This window comes from Stegodyphus dumicola, chromosome 8 (genome assembly GCF_044657685.1).
Source record: "Stegodyphus dumicola isolate Sdum_Otavi_A_Nest chromosome 8, ASM4465768v1".
NCBI classification, from domain to species: Eukaryota; Metazoa; Arthropoda; class Arachnida; order Araneae; family Eresidae; genus Stegodyphus; species Stegodyphus dumicola.
Window position 1 is genome coordinate 91,220,594 of NC_140775.1, and position 25,739 is coordinate 91,246,332.

At 32.6% G+C, this 25,739-nt stretch overlaps 1 protein-coding gene across 1 annotated transcript in view; it reads right to left on the reverse strand.

Moving 5' to 3' along the window:
- LOC118186358 (uncharacterized) overlaps positions 1-25,739 on the reverse strand; it is a 111,806-nt gene that overhangs the window by 56,445 nt on the left and 29,622 nt on the right. The window contains exons 5-9 of the mRNA XM_035356436.2: positions 25,060-25,152; positions 19,823-19,950; positions 18,274-19,298; positions 11,684-11,923; positions 9,139-9,293 (exon numbers count right to left, since the gene is read on the reverse strand). Of these exons, the coding sequence (XP_035212327.1) occupies positions 9,139-9,293; positions 11,684-11,923; positions 18,274-19,298; positions 19,823-19,950; positions 25,060-25,152 (1,641 nt within the window). The remainder of the gene's footprint in view (positions 1-9,138; positions 9,294-11,683; positions 11,924-18,273; positions 19,299-19,822; positions 19,951-25,059; positions 25,153-25,739) is intronic.

Genomic DNA, 25,739 nt, shown 5'->3' on the forward strand with positions numbered 1-25,739 from the left:
GACTAAACCTCTCTACCATGCCATCTGATTTAACAATGCAAAGATGTTGTCTGGGTTTTGTCTATGCTACGTAGTTTACAGAGTTCTTTAATCACAGTCATGGTAAAATTCTTTCCTTGATCAGAATGTAACTGAAGAGACACTTCAAACTTGAAATCCATTGCTGTATCATTATCTCTACTAATGTGACAGCCTCTTGAACAGGGATAGCACATACTTCAGACCATTTTATGCAGTAATCAATGACAATACAGATGTATGCATTGCCATCAGCAGTTTGTGGCAGAGGTCCCAGGATTTCAAAGGTGATGCAGTCAAAGGACGCTCCTACATTGCAATTTTGTAGCTTCTCTTGACAGCATTTTTTTGGTCCTTTCAGGCCCGCACAGGGATTGCAAGATTGGCACCACTTTTGCACGTCAGTCCTTGCATTACTTTAGTAGGAGCATTCTCGAACTCTATGCAAACTCTTCCTTATTCTGAAGTGGCCTCTTGTTTGACTGTTATGTAATTCTTTAAGGACGTCTGGGATCCAGCAGGAATTTTCTGCCACAGAGGTAATGGTGGAAATGTTCTACAGCCTTAGCTATGGCAAGCAACTCTTTTTTGGTAACTTCCTCTCCAGTTTACTTCCAGTATGGCATGACACGTTTTTGAGCATTTATTTCTCAGGACAAAATAGCACCAACGGTCTCATTCAAATCTGTGTCAAGAATAAATGGTTTGTCAAGGTGAGGATACATCAGGATTGTAGCAGATGTTAACAACTCTTTCAGTTTGTTAAATGCATCATCATATTCTTCTGTCTACAAGAACTTTTGTTTGCCGTCCATCAGTTTGTGAAAATGCTTTGCGATGGAAGAAAAGTCTTTCACAAATCTTTTATAGTATGTGCAAAACCCCAGAAAACTTCTCAGCTGATGAACATATTCAAGCTGTCTCTAATTTTTAACTGCCGACACTTTTTCTGGATCTGTATACACAACTTCAGCAGAGATGGCATGTCTGAGGTAAGTTATTTACTGTCTGGACAATTTACGTTTGGCAGGACTTAATTTTAGATTAGCTTCTTTCAATTCCCGAAGTAGCTTCATAATATTTTTTAAATGTTTTTCAAAAGTTTTCCTGACAACAATGATGTCATTCAGGTATATATTAGACATGCTTTGTAGGAAAGACCTCTCAGCATGGTCTCCATAAATGCATTTGAATATTGCTAGTGCATTACATAATCCAAACGGCATTACCTTGAACTCCTTGATCATCAAGGTATATCTCTATCTGCCAATATCCATTCTTTTAAACCAAGTGCCTAAAAGCACTTGCTTTTCTTTTTTCAAAGTGTGTTGAGAATGTCATTAATTCTAACAAGAGAGACGCTGTCTTTCTTCATGATGTCGTTCAACCAGCAATAGTCACTGTAAAATCTAGTTGAGCTATCTTTCTTTCAGACCATGACGAAGCACAAGGACTTGCTTAGTAATGTTGCTGTCTGAAGGCTCAATATCATTACTGTCTTGCATATCTTTAGAAGTTTTCCTACCTCCTCCTCTTTAGCAAATGGTATATGTCTTGCATGTTGCTTGATTGGTGGATGATCTCTCATATCAATTCTATATTGAGCTAAGCTAGTTCGACCTATATCAGAAGATGAGCAGCAGAAAACATCTTGAAATTCTTGAAGGACACGTTCCACAGCAGTCTATTCACCATCACTTCGATGTGCATTTTGCAACAATTCTAATGCTTGGGTGTCCAAAGACACAGATTTTGGAGGGTTACTGTTTCATTTAACACAGGTCACTGAAGTTCATGCTGCAACCACTTCACCTTTACTAATGACTTCCACCTTTTCACTTACATCAGCAAATAACTCTCACCCAGATGACTAACCTCAATAGGTCAATGAGTACTGAGGCTACTAGAATTGCTTTTAGGCTGTTACAGTTTTTAGGATATTCCATTATGCTGTACTGAAAATTCTGGTTTTCAGCTATGGTTTCAAGTAGCAAAAATTCTGTTCTTGTTGGTACTGTGACATCATCTTGAGTTTTTGTTTGGAGTATTGATTTAATACAATTACAGTACAAAGTCTGTAATCCGGACTCGTCGGGACTTCAGCGATTCCGGATTAGGGGTTTTTCCAAATTATAGATTATCAATTTAAATCTGGTAAGATGGCATGCAGAAATTATACAATTAAAAACATGAAACCGTAGTTTATGAAATAAAGAGCAATTATGATCTAAAGGGTATCAAATTTTACAAAAAAAAAAAAAAAGCTTAATAATTATTTGTTTACTTTATTAAACATTTCTTTCAATGCGCACATGCATAAACAGGGTTCGTACACATTTCTGCACACGGAAATTAAGTACTTTTAAGGACTTTTAAGGACCATTAATGAAAAAAAATTAAGGACCTATGTTCAAATGGAAACTGAATAAATTCAATTGAAGATATTATCTATGCCTGAATTTCACTTTTGTAATACCATTCTAAAAATAAAATAGATCCCTAAGTAGTACGCATTATTACTAAACACAAATTAATTAACATAATTGTTAATAAGTTTGAGAATAAAAAAAAAACTTTATGCAATTTATCAAGTAGCATTAAATATTTTACACTTATGATAGTTGGTCATATTTGAAAGAAGATAAGTGACATTTATGTTTTACTAACAATTAGCATTATGTTGATTTTTTTAATGTCTCATTTTGTCACATACTTGGTCAGTCTAGAGGTTTAATAAATAAGCAGGTAGAATTTTATGTCAAACTGCATAGGTTAAAATAAGAAGTAAGATCATAATCAGCATGATTCATAACAAGAGACTGAATGTTGTCACCGCTGCTGCTTGTCTAGAGAGAGACCTGCTGATTAGAACAAACATTAAAAGCCTGATGTAGGCAAGGTTGGCAAGTGTTGAAAGTCAGTCAGGCTTTGTTTGATGCAGTTAGTGCCGTAGCTTTGTGTACAGTTCCAGGGTTTGTAACCCAGTTAATATACTTTAAGGTTCCAATAAGCCATTAAAGCACCAGATGTGATATGTTGTTTTGTATTATTTTAAGTCTCAGTAGATGCATTAGAATATGTTTTACTTGAATTTTTACATTTTTATATTTTATCTTGTGACCACAGTGAATATTAATGAAAGACAATAACTCACTTTAATATGTAGAGATAATTTTTAAGGGTAAGCAGTTAGTTATAAATAATTAAATTAGGTAGTTTGATAACCTTAGTCATTATGTATTTACATAACCATTATTAAATTTTATTTTTTAACAATATTTGTTAAAAAAAGCCCTATTAAAATCTAATAAAATTCCACAGTTTAAAATACATGTAATTTATGACACAGATTTTTAAACGATATTAAGATAATTACACATTAAAACCTACAAAACATTTATGTTTTGTAACATTAATATAGATTTCCTTTTCTTTTAAACATCTTTTCTAACAATTAGAGATTTGTCTCTCTATGCAAACCAATGCTCTCGCTAGTTTCTGCGTGCTTTATCTCCTAACTTGTCATCTTCTCCATAATATACCTATGAGGGTTTAACTGATCGGATAAAAGTTAAATAGTCCAAAACCCCCGACAGACGTGAAGCATATTATTCCTATGTCTGAAATTAACTACAATAGCAGACAAAGGTTTAAACAAGCCTCTTATTTAAAAAGAACTTAGAACAAACATAAAGGCATGTTCTAATGCTAACAAAATCAATTACAGCTCACGGTGATGTAATTAAACAAGAACAGTCAAATTCAAACTAATAATGCGGACTAGTGGTCGAAGATTATACAATTGAATTTTAATTTAATCTGGCTCAATAACTCTATCATATGAGGAAATAGAAATGGGAAATTATAGTAAAGGTTGAAATCATAAACAATTGGGTAATTTACATAATAATAACCACACATATCTTTGAAGAATAATTTCCTTTACATACTCAGTTTTTTTTTCCAACACGTTTCCTTTTCATTTTAGAATTTTTGGATTTAATTAAGGATTTGTTATTCTAAAAAACAGTAAATGCATTTAGAATGTACAGAAAAATCGGCTAATTTTATTTCTTTAGTTATATGAACATTCAGAAACAATATGAAATATATATGGTAAAGGCCAGTTACAGAGCTGATGTGGCAGAATTTCTAGAATTTAGTGACACACCGAACAACAAAATCTAGAAATGGCAAAACTTTTAGAATTTAGAGCAAGCATTGGAAGCAGAATTTAGAAAGGCAGTAGGCAGCAGAATTTAGGATCCACAGAGATTGCATTAGGTGGGAAAATGCCTGGTGCCAGCTATGTGTATGATGCATTAAGAAATATTAGATGAATCTTTTAAATTGTAAGTTTTCAATTTCTTTATTAATAAAAAAAATCCCTTTCTATAATGTCTGCCCATGTGATAAGATCAGAAGCATTTTTGACATTTTCCATGCTTCTGTCTAGTGAAAAATAGATAAAATAAAGAGAAGATAAACATGTTAAGATTCTAGTATCAGAAGTAATACATTCAAATATCGACCCACTCAAGGGGAAAAAGACTGAGTCAACCTTGCGAGATCGAACCCTGGACCTGTGGTGCTTCTGCGAGACGTGCTAGCGCCACTGGACCCCTAAACAAACTAAACTTGGCGATACAAACAGCCATTAGTGGGCCATGACCGGCAGAGTCCTGGTAATCTGCTATCTAGACCGTGGGCTCAAAATTGCTTGTGCCTGGACAAGTGGTTAGCTTGTCAACCCTTTGACTAGGAATTTAAAAACAAATTACCCCGTTTTCTATCCAAATGAACAAATGTCATAAATATGGTAAATTTAGCATTTGAGATTTTTTTTGACAAACGGTTTTCAAGCCAAAGGCTCAGACACATATGTCCCATACGTAGCGATCGACTTACGTTTCCATTGTTCTTCCAGATGTTCTCCAAAAATTAAGAAATTCATTGCAAACTTCCTGTAAAATACATCCATTATGTGTTGATACCATGGAGACATTTTTCATTTTGTCACATATTTCTCGAATCTTCTAGAATTGTGGGTCTATAAATCTTGCCTTCAAATCCTTCTAAACTTTTCAAGCTGTAATGTCTAAAATCCTAAAGAAAAATTATCCCTACCAATTCTGTAACAACAAAAAGCCAGAAATATTTTGGAAATAAAAAGGAGGGAAAAAGTGTAAAATTAATTTTATAGAGAAAACTCATGCATATTTTGAGAATTTTGAATACTCTGACTGATACAATTACATGGGAAAAACTCTTACTTTGAAAAATATTAAAAAGAAGACATTTTTAATTAATTACATAGCTAATTTTGCTTTTGCTAAGAGCTGTTTTGTAAATTGTGCTTTATAGCATTATACCTTGTTTATTTTTCCGATTTAAAATATTGTATAAATTGCCAAAATCAAACTTTATAATATGACAGCGAAAAATAAAAATGTTGTATTTTAATGTTATTTTCTAAATATAATTTCAATACATTACCATATTTTAATGAAAATTATCAATGTTACGATGTTTTAAAAAAAATCGTCGAAAAATTCTCATACTTTGGAATAAAAATTTTTCTATAGAAACTAATCTTAAAATCGCTAAAATGTTGAAAAGTCGCCAAATTTAGAACCGCTTAATGAAAGAATTCACATCCCTAAAAGCGAAAAGTTGTTTAAGAGCTCTTTACTAGAAAAAATGAATTTCAAAATGCTTATGTTTCACTTCTTGCTTAGAAACTTGAGTATCCCATCATTTATATTAGAAATAGAAACAAATTAGAACTCATGAACCCATTCAAAAGATAACCATATATACGGCAATGAATCGCGAAAAATATTTCTCAAAATGCTAATTCACACTCAAAATGACAGTTGTAAAAACAGACAGATATTTCAGATGATTAAAATTAAGGACCTTCTGCTGATTTTGGCCAAAATTAAGGACTTTTAAGGACCAAAAATCGATTTAAAAAAATCCAAGGACTTTTAAGGACTCTTAAGTAGACCGTAGGAACCCTGAAGATCTTGTCTATAACACAAGGTATTTACGATCCCATCGGTTTTCTCATCCCAGCATTGTTAACAGCCAAGCTAATGATTCAGGAGGCCTGGTCAGCTAAGTCAGAATGGTATTCCCCGCCTCCAGAAAAGATTCACAAGGGCTTTCAGAAATGGTAGAGTGAATTGAAACAATTATCTAACTTAAAGGTAAACAGACGTATAGGTTACGGAAATAAAGAAAAATGGTCTAGACATGTTTTTTGCGATGCGAGTCAGAATGCATATGCAGCAGTAATTTTCCTGCGCTGTGAAGATAGTAATAGGATTTCGGTACAGCTTCTAGGAGCAAAATCTCGACTTGCGCCAAAAAAGACTTTGACAATCCCGCGTCTAGAACTTCTTGTTTGTGTTTTGGGAGCCAGATTAGCAAACTATATTTGTGAGGCTCTAGATGTCCCTACAATACCAGTTTATTACTGGACGGAGTCTTCAACAGTTATAGCATGGATACGAAGAAATGACCAATGGGGTACTTTTGTTGATAACAGAATCAGAGAAATATGCAAACTCACAGAATCATACCAATGGTATCTTGTCCCAGGTAATCTAAATCTGGCGGACCTGCTATCTCGTGGTTGTAGCCCAAGACATCTTATTGAGACGAGATGGTGGGAGGGACCAAAATGGTTAAAAGACGAACAAAATAATTGGCCCACATCGGAACAGCTTCCTAATGAAGATTTAGTTGTGTCAGAAAGAAACAAAACTGCTATATTATTATTTACCAGTGCAAAAATAGATCAATTCATGAATTATGAGAGAATTTCGAAATTTTGCAGATTTGTAAATATTATTTGTTGGATGAAAAGATTCATATCCAAATGTAGAAATAGAAATTATTTCTTCTCATCTGAGCTCTCAATCGAAGAAAAGAAAGAGGCAGAGAAGTTCCTTTGGTCAAGAATTCAGTTAGAAAATTTTGGTGATATCTCAGGTTCCGTCAAAAGTCTTGTTGTTGTGAAAGATCAAAATAACATAATACGAGTGAAAACCAAGTTGTTAGAACATGATGACGAATTTTCGTTCAAATATCCAATTCTGTTGTCATCAAAACATCATGTAGTAAATTGTTTAATACGAAACTGCCATTTAAAGAACTGCCATACTGGTCTCCAGACTGTTGGTTCCATTCTGCAAGAAAATTATTGGATTATTTCTGCTAAGCTGCTCATTTGCAGTGTAAAAAATCTTCTTCTAAGAACACTTGGTAGATCATCACTCAATTTTGAAGACCTTTTAACGATATTATGTGAAGTTGAAGCTGTAATGAATAATCGACCTGTTACATATATTTCAGAAGAATCTGATAAATTTATTCATTTGACTCCATCATCTTTTATTCAAGACATCCATGAAATTGGGATACCTGATCTAGAGAAAATTAATTTCCAGAAACTTCGAAAAAGATACCGGAAATGCTAAAATATCAAAGATCAAATGAGAAATAGATTTCGAAAAGAATATTTGGCAAATCTCGTTCAAAAATCAAGAGAGAAGGCTCAACTGATTCAGATGAGTGATGTAGTACTAATTGAACTAGACAACCGAAAGAGACTTAACTGGCCAATAGGCAAAGTCACCAAATTGTTTCCAAGTAGAGATGGTTTTGCGCGTATGTAAAAACCTCTTCAGGAACTCTTGTATGACCGATTTGTAAACTTTGCCATTTGGAGATATCTAAGAACGATGACCCAGTAATACAGCTGATGAACTGTATGAACACTTTTCACAACTCAATTTTAGAACTTTAACTTTTTTTGCTTGAAATTTTCATAGACATTAGTTTTATTTCATTCTATTATTTTTGAGTAGTGATTTAAATTTAATTTTAATGTTTAATTTCTGGCTTCCACCATAAATTAAAGATGGAAGTATGTTAAATGTTCATCTAAAGTGCCTTTTCCTCGCTAGAGGGCGCTAGAAGTTCCATTAGTGAGAAAAATTAAAACCTTGTTTTTTTTTTTTTTTTTTCCTTTGTAAACAGTAGAGAGTTCGGTTTCGAATCCGTGTGATGGACGGATAACTTGTTTCGTACAGCCATTAAGAAAAAGAGAGGCTGTACATGAAAATGTATTTAAATATTAATTTTTTCCTTTTGAATGTTTTATGTAAATAAAATGTGATTTCAAGAAATTCAATTGTGGTTTTTCTGTAAAGAAGATTGCCAGCTGAAATATCACGTCAGATTCAACAATGCATCAGAAGAGGTAAATGAATTTTCTTCTTGTTTTTTAAATCAATATAAATAGAAATTGCATACGTCAGTGGATTCTAACAACTTCGATCAAGAGTATTTGATTAATTACGTAATACAAATGATAATTTAATTTTCTGAATTAAATGGAAAACTTAATAATAAGATCAATAGTAAAAATCCACTAAATCTGGTAAGTATTTCAACAAATGTGTATCTATTATTTGTTTTGTTTGTAAGACAGTTATTACATAAGTTTGCCAGTTTCTAAGACATATTTGTTTTTATAAAGTTTAGGTGAAAAACATAATTCTTTGCACTGTTTTAAATCAAAACAAAATGGGGCTATTTTTAAGAATGAAATGAAAAATTATCAGATAACTTCTGGTTTGCCAGCTGCTTTAAAGTTGATTATAATATAAAGAAAAGCACAAGATTTTAAATCAGAAGATTTAGGAATTGAATGCTTTTATTAACTTTTTGTCAGTTGTAAATAGCTGGTTAGGAAAACTTTCTAAAGTAAATGGAAAAAGTACTTTCATTTGCTCTTTTAAATTTTGAAATATATCCATAGTACAAACATATCAACAAATCTCTTAAAAAAGTACTTTGTAAAAACAAAATTTTTTATGTGTAGCAAACAAATTTCAGCCAAAATGGGACACATTGACTCTTACAAATAAACAGTTCCTGCTGTCTGTAGGCTTTCCCACTAGATCTAAGCACTGTAATGTTGCAGATGAAATAGAAGCTGCAGCAAAAACTCCTAACTTAATTTAAACAGAAATTACATAAAAACTTAAGAACTGAAAAATTAAATAACCTAACATTAATTAAACTTAACACATAAATAGTACTTACCTCAGACTCTTCAAGAACATAATCAACTTGTTCGTCAGTCTTCTCACCAAAAGTATCATAATAAGAAGGCAAGCGAGATTGCAAAGGTACTTGAGAAAATACTGGAGATGAAGATAATGCATCATTTGTTCCATGACCATTGTAAGTTTTAGAACCTATTAGAAACACCTGTCATTAAAAAATATTAAACTGCTAAAAAGAGAAAATTTTTACAGAAATAAGTTTATATCATGTTATTTAGCTTAAGCTGCAGTAATTGAATATGACTGTTAAGTTCAATGAACAAGTTATCAAATGCAAAGTTACCACTAGTTCATAACAGCCTAACCTGCATGTATATATTTAACTCTTTTTCTAGATAGTTCAATAATGCAGTTTGAGTAACTAAGAACAATCATAATTAGGATTTGAGACTATTTTTAGACATTTTGATTAAAATGGTAAAGAACACATTAAAATTTAATTCATTGGAGTAAGACTTTCCAGATTTCTTGCTTTATACACATTTTATTTTGTAATCCAAGATACCTTATGTTTCTCTATATAAGCAATTCTTAATTTCATAAAAGTGAATAATTGTGCTATAGTTTGCCCATTATCTATTGCCCATCTCTTTAAATCAATAGAAATTTCTATAAAACTATCAATCCATGGCTTTACTAACAATACAAAGCTGAGCCCTCTTCCAAGCAATTTCAATTAATTTTTTTTTTTTTTTTTCAGGATATTAAACTACACTCTTTTGCAAAAAAAATCGAAGCACCAAGAAGGACTTTTGCGATCATGATGAAATTTAGTATGCAAAAACATCTTGATCAAACATGCAAATGATCAAAGTTTCAATGCAAATGAACAGGAATTGCGATCACAGCACACATTTCTAGTGTGCAATTTGCAAAGTATAAAACCAGTAACAGAGGCAGAAAATTTATCTTTTTCTGTTGCTGCCATTGTATTTCCATAAAGAAGCAACTAAAGATGTCATTATGACGATATTGGAAACCTTACAAACAACTAAACGAATGTGGTCACATTGTAGGGTTGTGTGAAGCTGGGTGGTTATACTGAGCAATAGGCCACCACCTGAAGCATACAGACACTGTTGTGCAAAGATTTTGGCAGCAATGGTTGCTACAAGGAAATTGCCGACGATATGAAGGCTCTGGAAGGCAAAGGAGCACAAATGCGAGGCAAGATAGGATGATTGTTTGCCAGGCCTGAACTGCCCAAATGGTATCATTATCAACTATTCAACGCACTACAGCCACATCTATACCTCACGCGTTACCTTCCACCATCTCATGGCGCTTTTCTGAGATGGGGTTACACTCACAGAGGCCTTTCAGACATTTGCCTTTGACCCCACAACATCAGTGAAATCATCTGGAGTGGTGTCACAGTCGATCATCATGGCTGCCATCCGACTGGCATCGTATAGTGTTCAGCAATGAATCCCGCTTTACTCTTGAAGCAGACGACCACTGTGTTCGTGTCTGGAGAGGACGGGGCCAGAGATCCCAATCACCCTTTGTTTTACAAAGGCATACATTAATAACCCTTGGTGTGATGGTGTGGGGTGCTATTTCTTATGACAGTAAGCTATCTTTAGTCATCCTCCATACAACTTTAACAGCTCAATGATATGTTGATACCATCCTGTGGCCAGTTGCACTACCCTTCATGCACGTCATCCTGGGGCCATTTTCCAACAAGATAATGCTAGGCCACACACCACTCGCATATCTCCGGACTGTCTCCGTGCGGTTTATACTCTTCCTTGGCCAGCTAGGTCACCAGACCTTTCACCAATCAAGCATGACTGAGACATGATAGGCTGCCAGATTCAGGCACCACAAAATATTGCAGATCTGGAGCGACAACTGATGAATGCCTGGCAGAATGTGTCACAGGATGACATTAGGAACCTCTACCACACCTTGCCTTAACGAATTCAAGCATGCATTGCCGCTAGGGGCGGTTCCACCAAATACTTATTTGAACATTCAATGGGTGATTGTGAGCTGTTAACAGGTACTATGACCTTGATTTTTTAATAATTTTATTATCTGTGTATGAGCTAAACACATGTTCAATTTCATCAAAAACAACCACTTCCTTCATGGTGCTTCATTATTTTGTTTTTTTGCAAAAGAGTGTGCATTACTAAAAATAATTATATTATAAAAATAATTTTTCAAGACATAAATGTTATGCATAAAACAACCAGTAGTTCAAGCAGAATTTTTGTCTTTAAATGCATGCAAGTAAGTACAGACATATTAAAATAAAAATACTTTCATTGCAACTTGAGAATTACAAAAATCATTTGAGAATCACAAAAAAATCCTCATAAGACTGCAAAGAAGATTGCACATTTTGTAATTTCTAACAAACAAGGACATTAATAAGAGCTAATTACAAATCAAATTTATTAAATGTTTCAACATCAAATAAAACATTTAATGTAATTATATCAATAAACATTCTTTTCCTTGCAGATTAGCTCGTTCAAAAAAAAATTTCCATGGTATTAATAGTATTATACCCGAAATTTGGAGATCAGATTTCCCCTTTCTGTATGATGACCGAAGAACAGGAGAATAGAAAAGTTCTTCATAATCTTCCTCAACAAATCTGTAATTGTCCAGATACTCTAAAGAAGAAGAATCATGATGACTCATTCCTTCATCATCAGCAAAATGACCCTCATCATCTCTCTGCCCATCAGATTCATCATCACTTTGCGAAAAAGAATCTTTGTCATCACCTGTATCACCAAATTTACCTTTAAATATGAACACTTAAATTATTATAATCAATGCTAAATTCTGTAATGTAACACTAGTTTATCGGAATTTATTAGTATTCTAAGATTGGACAGATAATAAAATAATTTTCATATATTACAGAAAGCTTAGAATTAGAAATCAAAATATATATTTGTTTTACAACAAAATAATATACAAACTGGAGGGGAAAATTAAAGGCACAACTGTAAAGATATGTTTTATTTTTAAATCAAGTTGAAAGGTAGTTGGTTGGTAGCTGATGGGCATAGTCCAACCTATGGCCCGTGGGCTGCATTTGGCCCTCTTATTCATTTTTTTTTTTTTTTGGCACTTGTCCTTCTAACTAGAAAAAAAAAAAAAAAAAAAAAAATTTGATTAAAAATTTGGAAAGAAAAAAAAAAAAACCTCCTTACTGCTTTAAATTAATAATAAACAGAATAAATTGTGTTTGTGAAAAACAGGCAGTGTAAAACAGTCATTGGGATACGAACTAACTGGTGCTGCTTAGAAAAATTCAAGGAAATGCCATCAGCAGTGTTGGCAACCTATGTTGCAGGGAATACAAAAAAGCAGATTTAGTGAGAAACCTCTGACATTGGCAAAGCTACCCATCAGATGACAATTTCTTCCATTCCTAGAGATGGCAGCACCTAACAATCTCTATTTCTTCTATAACGACCATCTTGATAATAAGGCAATAGCAATATTAAATTTTAGCTGATTTATTGTGCAAGCATTGTAAAGGCATTATTTTTTAATTCTAACCAATTTTTTTTAGTTTGACTTTCCTTTCCCTCCTGATTTTAGTTTCCTGCCAGAAAGTAATTTTTAATGATGTAGTATGCAAGCTCAAAGTAAGTAGAAGTGTGGCATGGTGATGACTGTGAGAACGGAAGCATGGAGGTGAAGAAGGAAAAGGGGGTAACCGTTTGTTACCAGGAGGAAACGTGCCACAGCAATGTTCAACTAACAGTCAATCTTGAATGATAGTCTTCGTGAGTGTGAGTTTGGAATATGCAGGGTTATATGTTACAGGATTCAATCCACCAATGGAGAAAATCGCGCTGAGAAAGCTGTTGTCGAATAATTATTTGAAGTTCAGATTTTGAGCGTGAAGGTGCAGCTGCCCCTCGCTCCCTATTTTTAACTTCGCTAATTTTTCTTGTCCTTTGTGTTACATGTTTGATCAGATAGCCTGGCTCAGTAAAAGTAGGCGGCCAGTGTAACTCTGATTAAAAATCCGGTTATAACCACGTGCAGTGCTGATAAGGACCATGTGTTTCTGAGACTCCTTCCCCTTTATTTTTCTTCTTTCTAGGTATTTCTTTCTCCTGATGAGGAGGGACCTTTAGCTGCCCTCAAAATCGATTGAGTGTTTCAATATACTTGCGCTAAATACAAGGTTGTTTTTACGATTTTGCTAGATGACATTAGCTAGCTCCTCATCTTTGTCACAACAATAAATGAAGAATTTGAAATTCATGAAGAACTCGTTAGAATTGAAGTCATTAGAAACTAGCATAAAAGGTATTGATATATTCAGCTCACATATTTCATTTTTAAATATGGAGGTTTCGGGTAGTGCTCTGGCATTGCAACAGATGAAGCCAAAGCAATGGTTGGTTGCAGAACTGGATTAGTATGACTGTGTAAAGAAAAAGGCACATATTGTTGGTTTTTCCACTGTATTATCCACCAGTGGGCTCTCTGTGGAAAAATTATAAGGCTCAGTGAGACATTGAAAACTGTTGTAAATACCATAAATTTAATAAAGGGAAGCAATAAAGCCGAGAGACACAGAGTATTTATTGAACGTCTGGACTGTTTGGATGCTGAGTATGGTGACATTTCATTGTACTTTCAAGTGCACTGGCTAAATGCTGGAAATTGACTGCAACACTTTTTTGCGTTTAGGAATGAAATTCTTGCTTTTCTCAAAAAAGAAAACATTGGGCATGAGTATCAATGATCTTGTGTTTCTGACAGATTTAACATTCCATCTAAATGCTTTAAATCTGAAACAACAAGGCAAAAAACAAATTATATCCCAGCTTTATGAGCATACTGAAAGCTTTTGCAAAAAATATAATGGAAATTGCCCTGAAGGCAAATAATAAGGCAGACTTCCCATCTTATCAGCATTTGAAAGAAAAAGAAAATGACTCAAATTTTGGTATGTTTCATGAAATAATTATTGAAATCAAAGAAGAGTTCTAGAAGATTCCAGGATTTTGACTCCCTAAAAACAAAACTTTCACTGTTAAACAACCCAATGTAGATTGAAGTAAGTGAGGTGCTTTGCGACCTTCAAATGGAAATTTGCGATCTTCAGATAGATCCATTCAACCAGACTAAAAAGTGTCATGTCCCTGAAAATTTCTGGAAACTGATCTCAAAAGAATGTTTTCCCAAACTGCTTAAATTCGGTCTGCAAACGTCATCCCTGTTTGGCAGTACATATGTGTGTGAAAGTGCCTTTTTCTCTCTCAGACAAATTAAAAAAGAGAAATCGCACTGTAAGTGCTTCACTGAAATAGAGCCTGAGACTTTGCCTTACTGAAGTTACAGTGCACATTGGTCAACTTATATCAAAAAAGCAGTGCCAATCTTCACATTGATTTCTAAGACAGTAAAATAAAGTGATATATTAAACTAGTGATTTATATGTAATTTGTTTTCTTTCTTTAATGTCTCTGGCCCTCATTTTCCTATACTAAAGTTTGATTGACCCTCGGGTAACAAAAGCTTGGACCACACTGATGTAGTGTAATGGGATCTACTTTCATTGCACAGAAATATGCAAATTTTTTTGTACATTTATTTGGCTCATATGGAAAGGAATACAAAAGTACTTTAAAGGCATATTTCAAATTCTAATTTCAGGAACTGTATGAGCAGTTGGGTAACATTCTCTCATGCAGAATATGGAACATGCTGCTGGGAAAGTAGCTGATGGATTGTGAGAAATGGCATTGTTTGTGAGAATGGAAGCAGGACAGCTACTGACACAGGTCTGCATAGACTTAGAAGTAGTCACAAACATTACATCAATAATCTGGAAAAGGTTTTAAAGTTATTTGTTTCATAGACACTCAGGTCAAAGTTGAAAATGTACTACAACAGACTCACAAAAGCATTATTTGGTTATGACTACTAAAAGACATGCATAACTGATGTCAGCCTAGATCACAAACAAATTCAAGGCAGCTATTAAACTCTATTATCCAGATATAAAATGAGTGATAGGCTACATAAAAGATGCTTGTATGCAAAGAAAACTCATGATTTGGATCCCCCTAACTTGATTAGTGAAATGTGCCAATTTGTATTTGTAGGGAGACTATTGTGATTAAAGTACCATGGACTGGAGTCAAGTCTAATTTTTCTTTGGAGAAGAAAGCAGAATATATGCAAAGAAAGCAGAACATATGCAAAAAGCCTTAAAACATCCATGTTAGGCATAGTATAAAAATAGCGAAATTATGGTATGAGTTAGCATCATTTTGAATGGCTGTACTAACCTATACACTTTCTCTAGTGCAACTATGAATGCTGAAATACCCAGATATGAGATTCCTGATCCTGATGTCAAGTTTTTTTTAATTAAAAGTTCAATTAGTAATAACTTTCTGCTATTGGATGATAATGTTCCTCCCGACTGCACTGCACTAGTGACCAGTTAGCTTGAAGGCAAAGGAATCCAGCATATAGAGTAGTCCACGCATTAAATTCAACAGAACATGTCTGAGATAACAACTTGCATCACTACTGCCCCACCTAGAACTCTCAAGGATCTTCAAACTGCTATTCATTGTGAATACTTTCTGTAATTACAGGAATTTCTGCATAATGTAACACACAGTACGAAAAATCACTTTAAAACTTCTACAGTAAAAACTCGACTATCCTGCTAGAAAGCTCGGGGAATGCCAAATTCAGGATATGTGAAAATTCCACATAACTGAGTGTATAAAAAATTAAATTCACAGTAGAAAAACCAATAGAATGAATGAAAAAGTTTCCAGTCTAAAAGTATTTTAAGAAAGTCATTTTATTTTTACTAACTTCAATATCAAATGCCTACATTTAAATATGTGAGATGTCAGAAGGGATGAAGCATTCCAGATATAAATCCTGAGGTATAACATATGCAATTACAGAATTTCAACAACCATGAAAACTGACAGTAAACTCGTTAAACTTGTCTCAGTCATTCCAGCAGAAGTTTAAAGGAACAGCTCACTCTTTAAAAAAGTTTTTAAAATATAAAATCCAGTTATTTGAGCTTTCTCGTTAATTGAAAGCCAGATAATCAAACTTTTATTGTATTTCCGTCAGGGGTGATTAGGCACTAAATTATTTCTATCTCTAAACAGTTGTAACACGACCTTTTTTCTATCCCACTTTATATCCCATTTCCTTTTGTTCTTATTTATATTTACTTTTTGCAAATATAGGCAATTCTGCATTCTGAAGATATGTCAGGTATGACAATATAAAGATCTTGTGCAAGTTTCACTTCTTAACTGCAAAATCATTCAAGTGGCATGCATTTTTATAGTTGTTCAATTAACTTTTTCCAATTGTATGTTAAAAAAATACAAAGGGAAAAGTGTTATTTAAAAAAAAAATTAGAATATTTTTGTTGCTTTTATGATGCATATGCAATAAGACATGTTTCTTACTGTGGATTTGGATTTATTATAACTCTTCTCTGTGAATCAAAGAAAATCTAATCTCTATAATTCAATGAAAAGGAAATTAATATCGTTAATTGTCAGTGGTGAGCTATGAAAATTTTAAAAAAGAGTTCACACTTAAAAACAAAACATCAAATTCTAATTAAATGCTTTACTTCTTACAAAAAAGAAAATATAAATTATTGTGCATGAACAAAAAACATTTTAAAATAAGAACTCTAAAATTTAGAAGATAAAAATAATAAAATATCATAGAACTTGCATACAATAACAAGTTTAATTATGCAGCATTAATTTATGCTAAAACCTGTCGCACATTTTTTTTTTTTTCTTTCATGCGAGTTCTTCTAGGATATTTTAATGTCTAGCAATGAGTTTCCAAAAAGCTTTTAAATAAAATTGAGGATTCAATTCTCTTAAATGCTTCCTTTTAAAAAGGCTGTCATTACCGTATTTGACGGCATATAAGACGCACCCTTATTTAGAAGGCCACACACATGTAGATGTAGAAAAAGTTATGTGTGCCTATATCTTTATCCAGGCTAAAAATAGCATTCAGTATTGAAAGTTAACCTGTGTCCTTCACGTATAAGACGCAGGTAACTTTTTTGAGACCAAATTTAGGAAAAAAAAGTGTGTCTTATATGCCGTCAAATATGGTAAATCTGATAAGTGTTGTTATATGTACAGAAAACTAAAGGATAGAACTTCATTCCCTCCTCTTGATGCTAAACAATTTGATTAACCAATAATAACTTTTTTGAAAACAATCAGTATTGTCCAACATCCATTTTAAGTTTAAGCTTTCTTTCTGTCTGATTGAATTTAAACAAAACGAGACAAGATACTAATTCTCAGGAATGGAAAGACTAATGTAAGGCAAATTATGATTATAACACATGGCATACATTTTTCTGTTGGACCAAATGAACAAGCAAAAAAAGAAAAGGAAAGGAAAGAAAAAAAGAAAAAAAAAGGGGGGGAAAGGGAAAAAAGGGCTGCTAGCAGATTAGACATAAATTTAAAAATGATAAGCCTTACAAGCTTCCTAGAAATTATTGCTGTTAATAGTCAGAGTAAATTTTAACACCCTTTTCTATCCTTATTGAATGACTTTATTTTTGTCTTGCATTTTCTAAAAATATTTATATCTTTTATTAACCATCATATTCTTTCAGATACTATCCCAGTAAGGAATTAAAAAAATTAAAAAAAAAAAAAGAATAGATTTTGATTTTTAAAAGGCTCTAACCCTTTTTTTTTTTTGTAATGTTAGAAACATCTACAGCCTAACCCTTCTTTCTATATATTTTAAAAAATTATATTCTATCTGATTACTGCCCACTTATGCATACAACCTACCAAATACCCATTCGATGAGCTATTGCCATTTCATGTGGATATTATTTCTGACTATCATTCAAATTAAATAATGCATTACTCATAAGGAAACTGTCTCATAGCGGTAAAAAGCATTAAGATAATTTTAAGATTAGAATTTTATAGAGATAAAAATAGATTAAAAGTGGTAAGTTTCACTTGTGTTATTACAGTAAATTTATGCAATGAATGCATTTATGAAATTTTATGCTCATAACTAAAAACTGCTTATCTAATTCACTAAATGTAAAAATCTGAAAACTTACCAGAAATTTTTGCTTGCTCCATAAGATACTGTTGTAAAGGAGACAAGTAGTTTTCAACTTGATAACAACAAGGAATATTAAAATCTGGTGTTGTGCATAACAAGCTAGAATGATCATTTTGGCGACTGTAGATATGTTTGCATGAATTATAGTACTTTTGACGTGACAGTGCTTTTTCTCTTTCATATGTGTCGACTTTAAAATCAGGAGAAATCTTCGTCTTGCCTTGAACTGACTGTGGCATGGGAATTATTAACTCAGGAATATACATTTCATCTTTGCATTGTACATTACGAGAGTTATTATAGCTACGCAATGGTAGATCCAATGAATATTGTTTGTATGCAGATGAATTATGATCTGCATATTTATTAATAGAAACCTGAACATTATTTTTGCTTCTTTTAAATGACTGTAAGTTTTCTAGAGGCATTAAAGGACTTTGCGGACTAGAAGCATTACTTTCTGCTTTTCGAGCAGCATTACCATCAGATTTTCGTGAACTTTTAACAAACCACTGCCTTCGGCTCGCAAGTGGAGTGCCAACTGTTTCTGGTGGATAAGATGTATTGTTTTCTAATGTATAACTAGACGCATGTTTAATTTGGTCAAATCCAAAGGACATTGAATTTTTTGAATGAACCTTTCGATAATGCTGTGGAGTAGATCTCCTCTTTTGATCAGTGGGACTATTGAAATTTATACAGTTCTTTCCTTTGGAGTGAAAAAATTGCTGAGGTATATGCCTTCTCGATGATGATGATGATAAATCAAGACTGTGCTGTTTAGGAGGAGTTCGAGAAGGTGCTTGCCAACATTCAAATGAATGCTGCTGCCAAACAGGCACTAAATTACCAAGCATTGGCCTCTGCACAGTCCCTGAACTAGACATATCATTAAATTCAACACGAGGGACTCGTTTACCCCATTGATTTGATTCCTTCCAAGATACCTGAGGCTGACTTAAATTTTGTTCATGATAATATGTTGAATCTACACTCTCCGCAGAACAAAATTCTAACTTCCTGAAAAACAATAAAAATTTTCAAACAACTATAATGCATATAACAAGAAACAATGAAAATAAAAGGCATTTAAAGTTAAGTAGGTGATTTAACTACACAGCCAAATTATACAAAAAATATAAAAACTTAACAGCTCAGAAAATACAAAATATTTGTTCATAGATCATATATAGAGAAACAAGCACAGGTAATATTCACATTTTCAGTCACATTTTTCTCTACTAAATGGTAAAAAATAAAAGTGTGTATCAAAACAAAAAAAATTTCATCTAAGGTAATATTAAAATTACCAAGCATTGGCCTAATTGTTAATTTCTATGGCCATTTTGTTAACTGTTCACAATGTTCAGAATCAAATGTAAAATAGTCCTTAAATAAATCATAAAAATTAAAGTGAGAGAATACCTTGCATTATTTAATCATAAACTGAGAGAATGAATGCTTACATTTATGCAATATAGTTCTTAAATTCTAATATTTACACAATTTAGCTTAAATACAATGGATGGTGTATAAATTCTTACCTGTAGCACTGATAATTTGTGCTATCCAAAGAGCTATGACTTTGGGATGCCATACTTGAATCAGCAGAGCAACCAGAATCATAGGAGTAAGCAGAAAGTGTATGCTCAGAAAGCGAAGAATACCCATGCTGAAAAATATAAATAATTTTGAAAATAATGAAATATTAATATATTTAAGCATAAAATAATTACAGTCAAAAGTCTTTAACCCGGACTCGTCGGGACTTCGGTGATTCCGGATTATCGATTTTTCCGGATTATAGATCATCAGTTTAAATCTGGTAAAATGGCATACAGAAATTATAAAATTAAAAATATGAAACCGTAATTTATGAAATAAAGAACAATTATCATCTAAAGGGTATCAAAATTTACAAAAAAAGAAAGCTTAATATTTATTTGTTTACTTTATTAAACATTTCTTTCAATGTAAGTTGTTTAAAGTTGCTTCGTTTTATGTGATAATACTTTCTCTTTAATTCAATAAACAGACATAATTTCTTGTTCAGTTAAAAGTTCCGCTGTTCAAGTCCCATAATTGCTGTGTCGAGAATGCCGACTAATTTGTCAATCGAAATTTTTTCGTTTTCCATAACCTCTGTGTCACTTTCTTCACTATCGTATGCGAATTATAATGACGAGAAATTTGATTTAAATCATATGAAAGATGGAGTACATCGAGATGAAATACTACATTTAGTAAGGAATTATAAGAGCAGCGTGAAATCGATAAACAGATTTCAGAATGGTTAGAGAAACAAAAGATATGCCTTTATCCATTTTTTGCAGCAATTCCACTTTTTGTTTGATGGACATCGAAACATACTTTCGCTTTGTAGATCCTTCGGCATCTCCAGCATCGGAAATTCTATTTGGCATAATCAAAAGTTCAAGCTTACTTTTATAAAATTGCTTTAAAGTCTGCAAAAAATAATAAGCCGGATCCAATTCGAAGATTAAGGAACACCGCAATCTGCAACATTAACTGAAATAGATAATTTTAGCTTAGCTTATACCATCCGTTATACATTAAATGCGCATGCGTAAACTTATTATGCACATGCGTAAAAGTATTACACGCATGCTTGAACGCATTATGGATTGACGCATGTGCAGAAAGTTTGTAGCTTTGAGGTCCGGATTATAGATAATTCCGGATTATGGGTGTCCGGATTAATGACTTTTGACTGTATAATAAAACACAGACTATTACATATTTCATTTGAAATGCATACAAGAATAAATCTCAAAATCATAATTTAAAATACAGTTACAGATACTTAAAACAGCAAAACCAAATGATTCTGCTGAAAGGTACAAAAAACATGGCATCAGAAGCCCATTTTTTTATCAAAATAATACTACAAACCATAAACTGAATGTAATATAAACTATACATATTTTAAGTTAAATTAATTACACAGATTATTAAACAAATAAAATAGAAATTTAAATTATTAAGAAATGCATTTATTGCTTTTGAAACACTCAGCTTATTGCTGACTGATCGTATACTGATTAAATTTAATGAAAAAAACAGAAGTGTGCCTTAAAAATTTTCAATGTTAAAATACATTAAAATTTCCAAAAATAAAAATACCAATGAAAAAGAACATTACTGCTAGCAAGGTTCAAGCCTCAGACTGCTTTTCTGAAGAATGTTTCACTGACAACTAGGTTATTAGAGCTTGAAGCAATTTTATGAATTTAAACAAGAATGTTCAGAAAAATTTAGATTTGATTTTCTTGCTTATTTCCAGTTAGTGTGCTTACAAAGATCTGTAAATATATTCATTTTAAGTTCCTCTATTATTATCCAAAGTTTGATTGCAAGCAATGATGACTGCCTACCCTTAATTAATTATGCAATTTCAAGGCATATTATATAAGCTTTTGATGTGGAAAAAAAGCAGATAATGAAATTTAAGTGAAATAATTCATAAGCTGACCATAATAATTACATTGTTAAAAGATGCAAAATATTATTAATTCATTTTAGGTTTAGTTCCTAGACTCAAGAAGAGGATTACATGGAATTTCATGATGTTTTTGTTATATAGTGCAAATCTGAGCTAGTTTTCCTCAAGTCTCTTTGCTAGGCAAATACAGTACAAAGTCTGAAATCCAGACATCCAATATCCAGAGTGATCTAAAATTCAGACCTCAAAGCCACCAACAACCTTTTTTTTTAGGAATTTTTTATGCTTTACACATGCACATTTGATATTTTTCCTCATAATAAAACGTGTACAGTATCTCGAATCTTAATTTCACTTATGCACTAAATAAAATACCTCCTTATTGAAAAAACAATCATTTTAGCATAAATTTGTGAGATCAATATGCATGTGTAAGCATCATGGAAATATCGTCGATTTGAGACCTACTAATATTTTATATTCCTGACGTCAACCTGGCAAATCATTATTTATAGTATTTTGCTTTCATCACCGTATGTTTATTAACACATGACAACTTGAGTAATGACTCATGTAGCGATGCCTAAAGAATTTTTTTTATATAAGTAATTGAATAATGAAGAGTATGGCAATCTTTTATGTTGACATTATGCTTGGCAATGATTACAGATTTAAGTTAAATGTCCTAAGAAATGTTGAAAAGGAAAAAATTAACAAAATTCCTTTCCATATGCTAAAAAAGAGATTTTGTTAAAGAAAGTCATAGGCGGAAAGACTACATTTAATGCTATTTGAATTAAGAATAACTGATTAGTTATTCACATAAACCCAGAGCTCATATGGCTGCACCGGGTGGCAGAATTTAGGTAAGACGACATTTTTGGAATTTAGAGAAGTATCGAGAGACAAAATTAAGGGATGGCAAAATTTTTAGAATGTACGGAAAGAACTGGGATTCAAAATTTAGGGGAAGCACCTGGTAGCATAATTTAGAACCCGCAGACACTGCATCAGGCGACAAGATATTTAGCATCAGCCCTCGATAAGCCTTAAGTATATATGGGGATTTATTTATTCAGGACTCAGAATAACCTTAAACATGCGCAAGAAATAGACGTAAGTATAATAAATAACTAATGCAATTCAGGCTTAATTGTCAGAGTCCATAATAGAAGCAAGAAAAAATTTAGCAACATTTCTTTCATCGCCAATCTCATGATACATAGGCAGTAATGTATAGTGGACGCTATTAAGCTAGGCTAAAATTATACTTTATTTCGATTCCAAGAAATTTCAATTAATAAAGCAAATTGCTCTGTTCCTAAATCTTCTGATTTGATAAAGCTTATTATTTTTTGCAAACTGTTATTATTACAGCAATTTTATGAAAATTTAAGCTTGAACTTTCGATTATGTGGAAAAGAGTTTCTAATTCTGGAGCTGCAACAGTATCTACAAAGCAAAAGCTTGTTTCACTGTCCGTTAAGCAGAAAGTGGAAGTGCTGCAAAAAATTTATAAAGCATAGCGGTCTCAAAATTATGCAAGGAATCTGGCATTGGAAAGTCACCTGTATATGACATAAGAAGACAGAAAAAGGAACTTTTTGAGTTTTTTGTGGATTCCGACACCCTTACTTACAATGAGTAACAGAAAAATTATTCATTATGCTAAAAGTGACGATCATGACAAAGTAATGAATGAATGGGTTAGACAGTGTCGCAGCGAGGGCGTGCCATTGATGTGTCCAATGCTAATGGCTCAAACAAAAACATTTTATGAGGATATGAACTTAAAAATTGAATGCACTTATTTGACAGGTTGGTTAACCAAATTTAAAAATTGCCATGGCATAAAGCAACTAAAAATTTCAAAGGTTTCAACTGATACTGAAGCTGCTGAGCTAGTACTTGTAGATGAATTCATTGAAATCATTAATAGTGAAAAGTTATCTCCAGAATAAATTTGCAACACTAATGAAACTGGTCTTTTATGGCAATATGTACCACGAAATACCCTGGTAACCTCTACAGAAAAGTCTTCAGCTGGTGTCAAAGATTCCAAAATAAGAATAACAATATATCATGCGCAAATGCTGCAGGAACGAACAAGTGTAAACTTTTCGTAATCGGAAAAAATACACCACCTCAAGCATTTAAAGGAGGAATAATTTTTTTCTGTTATATATCGTGCAAATAAAAGAGCATGGATAACACAAGCATTAATAAATGATTGGTTGGAGAATTATTTTATACTCGAGGCTTGGCAACATTTGAATTCGATTGGTTTACCTGATGACTCAAAAATAATCCTGATTGTAGACAACTGTTCGGCTCATACTTACTTAAAGTTTTAGTGAAAGAATAATGTATCCATATTATTCTTTCCAAATTGAATGTCTACCATTCAGCCTATGGACATCGGAATAGTGCACATGCTGAAATGCAAATATAAAGTAGCGTTTTTAAAATTTATGTTACATTTCTTGAATAATAGCACGACTATTCAGGAAGTTAAAAAATATTTTAGCATAAAATCTGCTGGGAGCAGCATTGCAAGATCGTGGGAAGATGTGTCTCCAGATACTTTAAAAAATATTTGGCATAATTTAGGGCCAGCTCCCAAATTTCATGGTGAGGATGATGAAGATGATAGCCGCGAATTTGAAGGTTTTTGGATATTGCAAACAAAGTTCGAGATCCAAAGATGAAATTTTCCAGTTAACGGATTTTGTAAAGAAATGTGGAGAAGCAGTAATAAATGAATAATAATAGATAGTAATAAAAGGATATAACAGAAGTTTTTCATTGCAAGGAAATCGCCCCAATCATCAATCAATAAACGGATGGTGAAATCTGTAGTATGGTTCTGGACACAGAAAATACTGCTATTGATCATGAAGTAACTGACAGAGAGGCTATTGAAAATGAAAAAATTTCGATTGAAAAGTTAATTGGAATTCTTAACATAGCAATTACAGGACTTGAAAAATGTAACTACACAAGAAATATGTCTGTATATAGAATTAAAGAGAAAGTATTAGCACAAAAATTGAGTCAACTTAAAGATCCTTTTTTGTAAATTTTGATACCCTTTAGATCATAAATGCTCATAAATCATAACCCATCATTATTTCATAAATCCCGATTTCATATTTTTAATTATATAATTTCTGCATGCCATCTTACTAGACTGAAACTGAAGATCTAATATCCGAAAAAATTACCAATCCAGAATCGCCAAGGTCCGGATCTCGGTCTTTGTACTGTACTTCTTACACACTTTGTCACAGCTAATTAACAACTATCAAAATAAATTACCCTAATTTTTTCATCTCTAGGACTAGATCCAGATGGAGTTGTTTGTGTAGAAACACACCTTCTAAATAAAGGATTCTTCTGTATATTTCTTGCCTAGAAAAGACAAACGATTAATTCTTTTAAAAAAGTAAAAGCATCCATCTCTTTTTAAAAATATTAATGTATTAAATGAAAAGCTCAAGTATTTTGATGAATTAAGAAGCTATTTATGCATCATCAGTGACATAAATAGGGGTGGAACAAGAGAGAATATATGTACTCAGGTGCACCATCCAGGAGGTGCTAAATCAATGTTACTAAATTTTACAATGAAATGCTTTCCAGTTTAGGCAAACAAGAGGGAACATGCATCTCCAGATATCCCCAGGTGATGAAAACCTTAGCTATTGCTCTGTCCATCAGTTTTCATTCTTAAGAGTTATTATCGTAAAATATAATATTTTTAATCTTTAAAAGTCATTTCCTTCACATATAGCATTTAATAATGAAAATTTGAATTTTTTTCTGCTACAGGAAATGTATTGTGTATATGTGAAACAATTTATAGGAAACGTATTGCAAGGTATTGAAAGTATGTGGTGCCTGACTAAACAAAGTACACTTTGGTACTAGTTGCTGTTTTTGTTTCTTCCTTATATGAATTCATTAAGAAATGGTGGAATAAAGACAAAAATAAATTA